Source organism: Gobio gobio (assembly GCF_949357685.1).
Source record: "Gobio gobio genome assembly, chromosome: 5".
NCBI lineage: Eukaryota > Metazoa > Chordata > Actinopteri > Cypriniformes > Gobionidae > Gobio > Gobio gobio.
The window spans coordinates 7139572-7149848 of NC_137101.1; the positions used below are offsets into that span (position 1 = coordinate 7139572).

The following is a 10277-nucleotide window of genomic DNA, read 5'->3' on the forward strand; positions in this document are numbered from 1 at the left end:
AGAAAGAAGACAGAAGCACACATGGGACACGTCAAAAGGTTTAAACCTTTAGTCATATTTTAATCTTTCTGACTTTATTCTGCTGTCTCTAATTGTCTCCTACTCCTAAAGGAATAAATGTTGATGTTTATTAATTTGTCCTATTTTAAAGTGTGATTGATTCTCTTTAAAATATATATCTAGTAGTAATACTAATAATCTTCATTTAGACAATAGAATTAGAGAATGGTTTAAGTATTGAGCTGTCAGTTTAATATGCTTTTTATTTATTTAATTCAGGTCAAAAAGTGGTTCAATTCATAGGCTTTATATTTAGCCATTAGGAAGTCTAGAATAAGAAACTATTACATTATTCAGTGCAAATCCAATGAAGTTATTCATTGTTCTCGGTTACTCTAATATATCTTGTTGTCATTTTTCTTAGTTTCTTTTCAGGAGCAATGCTGTGCGCCATATGGCTCATTTTACTTCAAGGTTAGAGCTCAAACACAACTCATACACACAAACTACATTTTTGCCTTACACACTGCATACATATTTGTGATTCTCTTTGTTTTTTTACTCTCATGACAAGCAGTTCTGGGAAATTCCACGTCAAGCGAGGCTGCCGCTTCAGTTCGACTAGTTGATGGCAGCAACTCCTGTTCTGGGAGAGTTCAAGTTCTCTCTCAGGGAAAATGGTTAACAGTGTGTTACAGATCGTGGTTCTCGCAAGAAGCAAATGTGGTGTGTAGAGAATTAGGCTGTGGGAAAGCTGAAGTAGTAGCATATTCTGGGCAGAACTCAGATGAAGGATGGATAAGTCAGGTGATGTGTGATGGGAATGAAGACTCACTGACACAATGCGGAGCGACCTCACCACAATACGGAGAAATCTCATGCCCAAAAAAATATTATGCTGGAGTCAACTGTCAGTGTGAGTACAAAAGACTTTTACAGTATGTTTAACCGCATATCTAATCATGTGCTCAAAGTTATCACACTTTATTTGTTTATTTTTCAAATAGCCAAGTTAGCCACCACAACTAGACTGGTGAATGGCATGGACTCTTGTTCTGGACGAGTGGAGGTTCTTTATGAGGATCATTGGGGAACAGTGTCGGATGATGGCTGGGATCTGTCAGATGCTGCAGTGGTGTGTAGAGAGATTGGCTGTGGAGATGCCGTAGAGGCAAAGACTGCTGCTTATTTTGGACAGGGATTTGGTCCAGTATTAATGAATCTTGTTGACTGTTTTGGGAATGAGACTACACTGAAACAATGTAAGTTCGATAGCAAGGAGACGGACAAGCTCACGCACCTGCAAGATGCTGGAGTCATCTGCAATGGTGAGTGCAAATAAAAACAATAAAAAAAAAAATAAATAAAAAAAAAATCAGTGGCGTGCTCTGGTGTTCTGAAATGAGTAGGCAAAGTCCCCCGGTTTTTTAAATAGTTTGTTTATTAAAATTTTTACATTTATTCCAAAATAATAACTAACAGCAGTAACAATTAAAATTGCATTTGTGAACTGGTGTTTAGCTGTTCTTTTTAATAGTCAGCTTATTTTCAGATCATCAGTCAGTTTTGATGTGTCACGTGACTTAAAGCGGTGATATCTAAGTTGCTGAGCTGTTTACTTAACTTAATTAGCCTTCCCATTAACACAATCATTTTGGTCATTCAGACCGATTTGCGAACTTGCATGAAAACAAGAGCACTCAAAAGAATTGCTTGTTGGTCTAAGTTAATAAAATTATGACACCTATTTCTACACAGTTGAACTCATTTATCTGAACTTCAACTGGGTGAGTTTTCTGTGTTTTTAAGAAAATTGAAAGACCTGTTAGAGCTTAAGTGTTTAATGTTTAGTTATTTTGAACATTTACAATAGTTTGTAGAATATATATGGTTACCATTGTGGTGAAGAGTTGAGCTTGTGGTTAGGTTGTGGGTAGCTGTTGCACTCACATACATGTTCCATGAATGTTTGATTGCAAGGGGTAGAACTGGTGACCATTTGTAGACTGTGTAAATGATGTGCTGACCCTCAAACTAAATAATTGTATATATATCTATGAAAACTAATAGCCAACACAACACTTGTTCATATGCCAAGTATAACATTTGTAGCATGCAAGTATTGATCAAGTAAAACACTTCTCATCACTGGTGTTATCTTATTTCACGTAGCCACCCACACCCTAACCACAAGGTCTACACGTCACGATAATGGGAACCTCAAAAATTGACATAACTCTTTTAAATGTCAACTATAACTGAACATCAAACATTAACTGGTCTTTCCCTTTACTAAAAAACACATTACACAGCACTTAATTTCAACATTTACTCTCCTGATCCATCCCTATGCAAAGCATGCTGGAAACTAGAAATCCACTGCCCAGTTTCAGTCAATGCAACAGAAATGGATCATGTAGTCCCAACACAAATGGTTTGTGTTAACTTAACATTTTACAAATTTAATTAAACATAATTCAATTGAGTGTAAATGACAATTAAGTAAAAAAGTAAAGATTGGTGTTGCTTCAACTTATTTTATTTAAATAAATGGAGCAAAGAGCTAGAATCATTTTTTTGAGTGAGGCGGGATTTATCGCACAAACCAATCATAGCCAATCATAGCGGGATGGAGGCCATTGCCTCCTCTCAAGTGACTTTCCCCTATTCATTCTCAATTACCCCCCAACAAACCCACCGCACACTTTATGGGGTCTGTTAAGAGTCAATGGATTCGGGAGGCAAGAGCGACCCGACTTTAAATTATTTATAAAATTATATATATATATATATATATATATATATATATATATATATATATATATATATATATATATATATATATATATATATATATATATATATATATATATATATATATATATATATATATATATATATATATATATATATATATATATAATGGTCTAAAAACTAAAGTAATATAATTTTATATAATATATGTTCATATATCTTTCACACTGCTCTTTTGAATTCACTTCCACAGTAGGAGAAGGCCCTGACGAACCATCAAGTGTTAAAATGCTGTTGAGGATTGAGGTGAAAACTGACTCCAGAACCAACCCAAATGATCCTGAAATCATGAGCAAACTCTCGGAGGAGGTGAGAGCTGCATCTTTCGCTACTGTTTGCTGTCATCTACTGGCTGCTCATGTTATTATTGTTCTCTATTTTCATTCATTTCAATCTCATAGATGGAGAAGCTACAAATAAGCGAACCTTTCACATGGAATTGGAAAACTCAGCCAGATGGAAAAGTGTTCCAGAAAGTCCCTCAGAAAAAGAACGCTCCAAAAACTCCATGTCACTGACATGCATCATAACGCAATATTATTTTTAGTTATTCTACAATAACAATGTTACACTTTACAGTGGTGATTGTTCCACGGGTTATTGGTGGAATAAACAAAAGTTTGGTCACAGAAGGCAGGGTTCAAATAGTAGAACTGTTTTGATTCCATTAACATTTTATTAAACAAATAATACAAAAATAACCATTTAATACATAATACATATAGTTTATATACATATATAGACATTAATGTTACTAATGTAGCTGACTGTGCCACGTTGGCAAATGTACCCAATCAATATAGTCAGCAATATTGAAAAACAAATTAATATCAACCGATTTATTAAGTCATTAAAATGGCAAAGGATGGTCCTTGTGTTGTGTATTCTTTAAAATCATGTCCTGCTTGATTTGCTTTAACAGCCGGACACAGCTTTCCATCAATCTAAAGATGAATTGCATAATTAAAATGGCAAATTGCATATATATATATATTGTTCTTTCAGCACAACTGATGTTCTCAAATGTTTTCTACCCAAACTATGTACTCAATGCATTTTCCAGGGTTGAAATGTTATTTCTCAAGAACTCGCTTATAAAGTTTAACTACCTCTTTCTATCCATTTTGGAGATTGACAGACCCTAGTAATTATTTGCTGTTGTTTTTCTGTTTACCAATTAAACATAATGCTCCTTTTTTCAGTTTTTATATTTTAGATTATTCTAACATATTTTTTTTTAACTACAGAGACACAATTTAGAATCCCTAATTTTTTGCTCGCTTTGTATCCCTGAAAATGAGTAGCATCAGTGTGATACATATAATTCACCAGAGGATGGCGAGGTTCAGTTACATTCCTCTGACACAATTTATTTAGTTAAAGATGTGAATACACTCTCAAAAAAAAAAGAGTACAAAATTGTACCTTTTAAGGTACAAGTGTCCGTCACTGGGGTGGTACCCTTAAGGATACATTTTTGTACCTCTCAGTCAGGGGTAGGCAAGTTCAGTCCTAGAGAGCTGATGTCCTGCAGAGTTTAGCTCCAACCCTACTAAGCCACCACAGTACACTGTAAAACCCAACAAGTTCAGCTAACTCATTTCATTTGAGGACACCGATTACCTCAAACCATGTAGGTTTATAAAAAACAATAGTTATGAGTACTCTGCACTTATTTTAATCAAGTCCACTAAAAAAGGATATTTCTTAATGTACATTTGAACTTTACACTGCATTTAAATACTTGATATAGCTGAACCTTCCCTATATTGAGTAAAACAGCTGAAATTACAAACTTTAAAGGTCCTGTTCTTCGTGATCCCATTTTTCAAACTTTAGTTAGTGTGTAATGTTGCTGTTAGAGCATATATAATACCTGTAAAATTATAAAGCTCAAAGTTCAATGCCAAGCGAGATATTTTATTTAACAGAAGTTCCCTTTCAAAGCCTACAGCGAACGGCCGGTTTGGACTAAATCTCTGTACATCCTGCTTTAATGACGTCAGTAGAGCAGTTTGTCGACTAACCTCCGCCCACAAGAGTACGCGAAAAAGGGGGCGTGGTCTTGCTGCTCCCTCGTGGAGAAAGGAAGTGTTGCGTTCGGTTGCGTTTGTATAGTTTGTTTGTCGCCATGTCGTCGAGACGCTGTTATTTTCATCCCGGAATCAAATCACCTTTGTTTGGCTTTCCCAGGGACGCTGTACTTAGAGATCATTGAGCGCATGCATCCCCGTTATGGTGAGAGGCGTGACCTTTCCGGTAACGTGTGCTCTGCGTGCGCTAAACTGCTGTCGAATCACAGCACGGGAACCGCTGGCACAATCAGAACTCGTTACGTGTTTCTGAAGGAGGGACTTCATAGAACAGGGAAATCTTTCAAGCCGTTTTGAGGACAGTGAAAACAGCAGTATACAGATAAGTAAATTGTGTGAAAAATACTGTGTTTTTTTACATGCAAAACATGAACACATGTTATATTGCACACTGTATCAACACAATCAAAGCTTAAAAAAACACGAAAAACGGGACCTTTAAATGAACTCAGAGTGTTTGCAGTTACTGCTAGCTCACAATAGCACACACAAAGTAAAATCTAGTAAGTTAAGCTAACTCATTAAATTTGAGGACCCTGAATACCTTAATTATTTTAATTTTAGAAAACAATAGTTATGAGTACTTTGAACTTATTTCAATTGAGTTCACTAAAATAAGACACTCATTGCAATCAAGAAATTAAGTGATTAATTAAGTGATGATTGAGCATTAGTGATGAACACCTGATGATAATGAGCAGAATCACAGAAGGAAATAGAAACACAAGAACTACAACTGACTTAAGCCACAGCTTTAGATCAAATAACAGAAGATAAAATAAGGCATGAAATCTCTGAAGATATCATCAGAGGAGGATTAAACAACTCCACAAACAGCACTACCAGCCTCACACATTACTTACCAGACTGACTTTATTTCCGTCATTTCTGTTTTAATGAAAATAATAGTTTAATTATTTAGTCCATGATGGAGATGAGTGTTTGCTTTAGTTGGGCTCTTGACCCTTAAATCTTTAACATTCGTTTTTTTCTCTGGCTGCTACAACTGTGTGTTTAGAAAGCACATTTGTTTAGGTAAGGATTGCCAAGAGAAAATGTGATTAGGTGATGTTGGCTTTACAATGATGTTGGTATAATCATCATGTAGTGGCTTATGTCAGTGACTTATCTCCCTCAAAATCTTATGCTCTGGTTATAGTGTTAGTGTGTTGTTAATTTTTGTATTATTCATAATGGTGGCTACATGATTCAACAGCACAAGATACAGCACTGTTGTAATAATTGAATAATATGCAAGATTTTAGAATCATGTTGTGCTCAAAAGGTTTTAATCTATGGCATTACATAGACACACACAGACATGAAGAATCTGCGTATTAATCTCAACAATGGTTACAATCAATGAAAAGCTTCATGCTGCAGTGCATGCTGGGTACCACAGATCAAAACTCCCTCATGGGTCCCTGCATGCATTGTCGCAATAATATATTATGCATCGGAATTGTGATTATTTTTTTTTTATTCTTACTATTTGCTTTTTCTTTTGCTGTGTTTGTTGTTTTTGTAGCTTGTTTTATGTTCAAAGTTGATCTGTTTATCTGAATATTTTTTTTGATTGTCACCATTGTTGAGATTCATACTCTGATTCTTGATGTCTGTGTGTCCGAATACTGTTGTAGATTAAAGCCTTTTGAGCATTAATTTTATTCATTTAAATCCTGCATATTGTTTGATTTCCACAACCATCCTGGAGCTTGTGCTGTAGAAACACATAGTTTCTATTATGGATAATACAAAAAAATAATAACACAACACCTCTATAATCAGAGCATTAGACGCTGAATGAGATCAGTGATTCAATCACTACATTACAATAATATCATCAGCAAAAAACAACCAACACCAGCTGATCACATTTTCTCTTTTGGCTTTTCTTAACATAACTAATGTGCTTTGTAAACAAAGTTAAAGCAGCCAGAGGAAGACATGTTATGTCAAGGGCCAAGATCCCAAGAAAAGCAAACACTGAACACCATCATGGTGAATTCAAACGAAACAATTCTTTTCAATATAACAGAAATGACAGAAATAAAGTTAGTCTGGTTAGTAATGTGTGAGGCTGGCAATGATGTTTGTGGTGTTGTTTAATCCTCTGCTGAGATCTACAGAGATTTAATCCTTCAGTTGATTTCATCTAAAGCTGTGGCTGAATCAGTTGTAGTTCTTGTGTTTCTCTTTCCTTCAGTGATTCTGCTCATTACCATCATCAGGTGTCACCACCAATACGCAATTATCCCTTATTTAATCACTTAACAATACAATTATTATCCAATTATCATGCTGGGAACTAGAAATGTTCTATAACTCATTCAGTTTGAGTTCTGTTTCAGTCATTGTGTCCACACAACAATCTGTAATATTTGAGTGCAGTGAACTCATTTTTATTTAGTACATACAACTGTTAGGTTTTACAGTGTATAAAACTCATGGCTCCCAGCATGCATTGCAGCATTAATTATGTCACCATTGTTGAGATTCATATGCTGATTCTTGATATCTGTGTGCGTCTAACCTTTTTTCTCCCTAGAATGTATTTAACAATCAAATTTCAGAATGCCTGATCAGTGGCAAATAAGTAATGTTGGTGAATATTATTTATTGATATTTTAGTCAGTGATGAGTTTAGTCAAACATGTTTCTTCCTGATAATTTTTGTTTATGGCTTCTTTTGATTTGAACAGATTTTGTGTTTCATTAACACTGCAATAAGAGTCACATAAAAAGCCAAGAGTGAAACTGCCCAACTAAAGGAAACACTGTTCACCATAATGGTGACAAATATTTTCAATAAAACATCAACATGTAAACCTCTGTTAATTCTCAATAAGAGCTTCTATAGACGTCTTTCAGGGTTGGAGTCAAACTCTGCAGGACAGCCACTCACTAGGACCGAACTTGCCTGCCAATGGTTTAATTGTACCCTAAGGACCAATTGTGTACCTTTAAAGGTACAGTTATACGTTTGGTTCTTCAAGGAACAAAATTGTACCTCCACTGTACCTTTTTTCTGAGAGTGTAGCATAGTAAAATGAGATTAACAAGTTGATTTACAGATAATTTTTAGTATTTTTTACATTATTTAGAATAATGTTCCATTGAACTAGCTTTGACATTAATTTTACATTCATTCTTTAAATGTGCAGTTGTGTATCATTCAAAATTCTTGCACTTTTCATTTGTCTTGCCAGTTCACCACAGGAGGGTGTTTGATTGCCCTTTGCTGACTCAAATCTTTAAAATGTGGACATAGTTTTTTTTTTTTTGCTTTCATGCTGCCATCACATTAAAATCAAAACTGACCATCAGTTCATGACAAGAGTCCGAAAACAGCAAAGATGATTCATCATGAGTGAATCAAAGCCTTGAAGCTCATCGAACATCACGCGTCTCAGAGCAGATGAGAAGAGCTTCAGTCAGGAGTTCATGAGATTCTCACGGCATCAAGAAGCTTTGAAGCATTATGAATCAGTGAGTCGAATCATGATTCGGATCGCGTGTCAAACCGCCAAACTGCTGAAATCACGTGACTTTGGTGATTCAAACTGCAGATTCGACTCACTAATTCATAATGCTTCATGATGCAGTGTTTTGAAATCGGTCATCACTATATAAGTCGTTATTGGGTTATTTTGCACACAAAAACTATTCTCGTTGCTTCATAAAGTTATTGTAGAACCACTGTAGTGAGATGGACTTTGTAATGATGTCTTTAGTACCTTTTGTGGGTCTTGAGAGTGTAAAGTGCATTGTGCCAATGGAGGCCTTTCTGAGCCATTGGATTTCAACTAAAATATCTTAATTTGTGTTCTGAAGATGAACGGAGGTCTTATGGGTGTCGAACGAAATGAGGGTAAGTAATTAATGACAGAATTTTCATTTTTTGGTGGACTCACCCTTTAAGCGGCCCAAAACATACGGAGTCGTCTGCTCTCTAATCACTCTCACGGTACTTTGATGTCACACATCGATCGTGCCGCTTCAAGTCAAACACACCTTTTGTCTCATACAGCTTTTGTCAGTGTCAGTGGTGTGTGTCGTCCTCAAGTGGAGAACGATTGATAAAACAAGACTCCAAAGAAAATGGTTGCTTACAGGTTCTCCAGTGGTCTAAGTGTTGGTTTTGTTGAATCCAGGTTTATACCTCACTCTTGGGGCGGTAGAATGCATTAGTTTCATTGTTTTTTCATTAAAAAGTCCAAAAAAAAAGAAGAGCAAATGTGGATGTTCCAGTGGCTCAGTGGTATGAGCAAGCCCTCCTTGTCGGGAGGTTGCCGATTCGGGCACAGAAGCATCACCTGATCATGAGAGGCGATTAGATCATGGTTTGTCAGCCGAGAGAAGGTCAGAAACGAAGGGTGGAGGAAATATCCAAACACCTCCCCCTGGGGATTTCTGGGATGATGACCAGCAGTGGTTATACAACAAGTCAAGATGTTTACTTATATAAAAAAATATCCTAATTGGGGACTAAGTCAACAGTTTTTCAACTGTTAATTCTATACAACCCACTGCTCAGCCACGGTCTCAGCCCACAGTCCTCCTGTGTCACCACAGTTCAGGATCAGAGGGACATCACACAACCAGTTCCAACTTCCATGACCAGGCCAGCTTTGAACTGAGAACCTTCCAACAAGGAGGACATGCTCATACCACTGAGCCGCTGTCATTCCCACTCTCGCTGTTCTTCTTCTTTTTTTTTTAGGACTTTTGTCTTTTTAAAAAAAAACTGTGTAACCAAAGCATTCCTCCAAAGATTTGAACCTGGATTCTCCAGGCCAAGAACCAATGACCAGACCATTGAGCCTAGATTGGGTAAACCCAGCCTGATCTGCCAGCGATTTGATTTCGCCCGGCAACTCAGTCTGGAAACCCGTACATTCATTTCTACTGCTTCTGTTACACTTTTGCGGGAACCAGTCACAGACTGGCTTATCCACCTGGCCTGCTATTGGAGGGATTATCAAGATGACGGATAGAGAACCGATGGGTCGTTGCCCGTTGATCACGCCTCTAGTGGTCTGATTGGTTGAAGGACTATCCAATTGCGTACAGAGTCATTTAATTTATGCGCGTCTATGCTCGCATGTGCAGTAGAAAATACAGAGCAGACTCCCCAGACCAATGTTCAATCTTAAATTGAGCTTGTCTGGTGATAGCCAAACAACACTGAGCCACCAGAAAGCCCGCAAACAACCTTTTTTTTGGAGTGTTGACTTCATTAACCATTTTAAAGTTTGCAAGATTTGAACCTAGATTCTCCACGTGAGGGCGACACACCGCTGACACCGACAAAAGGTGTGTTCGACTTGAAGGGGTGCTGTGCAGACCGATCGGTGTGTGACATCAAAG

The 10277-nt window shown here is 36.8% G+C and overlaps 1 protein-coding gene across 1 annotated transcript; it reads left to right on the forward strand.

Annotated features, from left to right (window-relative positions):
• On the forward strand, window positions 1-4010 carry LOC307127205 (scavenger receptor cysteine-rich domain-containing protein DMBT1-like). The gene is made up of 6 exons (XM_079818317.1): window positions 1-38; window positions 425-474; window positions 578-916; window positions 1008-1328; window positions 3008-3123; window positions 3216-4010. The coding sequence occupies exons 1-6, from the start codon at window positions 22-24 to the stop codon at window positions 3330-3332; spliced, it is 960 nt and encodes a 319-aa protein (XP_079674443.1). The 5' UTR covers window positions 1-21; the 3' UTR covers window positions 3333-4010.
• The last annotated feature ends 6267 nt before the right edge of the window (window positions 4011-10277 follow it).

Excerpts from the sequence above, each read along its gene's own strand:
- LOC307127205 (XM_079818317.1), top strand. Across the intron at positions 917-1,007 it reads TGCTGGAGTCAACTGTCAGT|CCAAGTTAGCCACCACAACT; the intron begins GTGAGTACAAAA and ends TTTTTCAAATAG. Across the intron at positions 1,329-3,007 it reads TGCTGGAGTCATCTGCAATG|TAGGAGAAGGCCCTGACGAA; the intron begins GTGAGTGCAAAT and ends TCACTTCCACAG.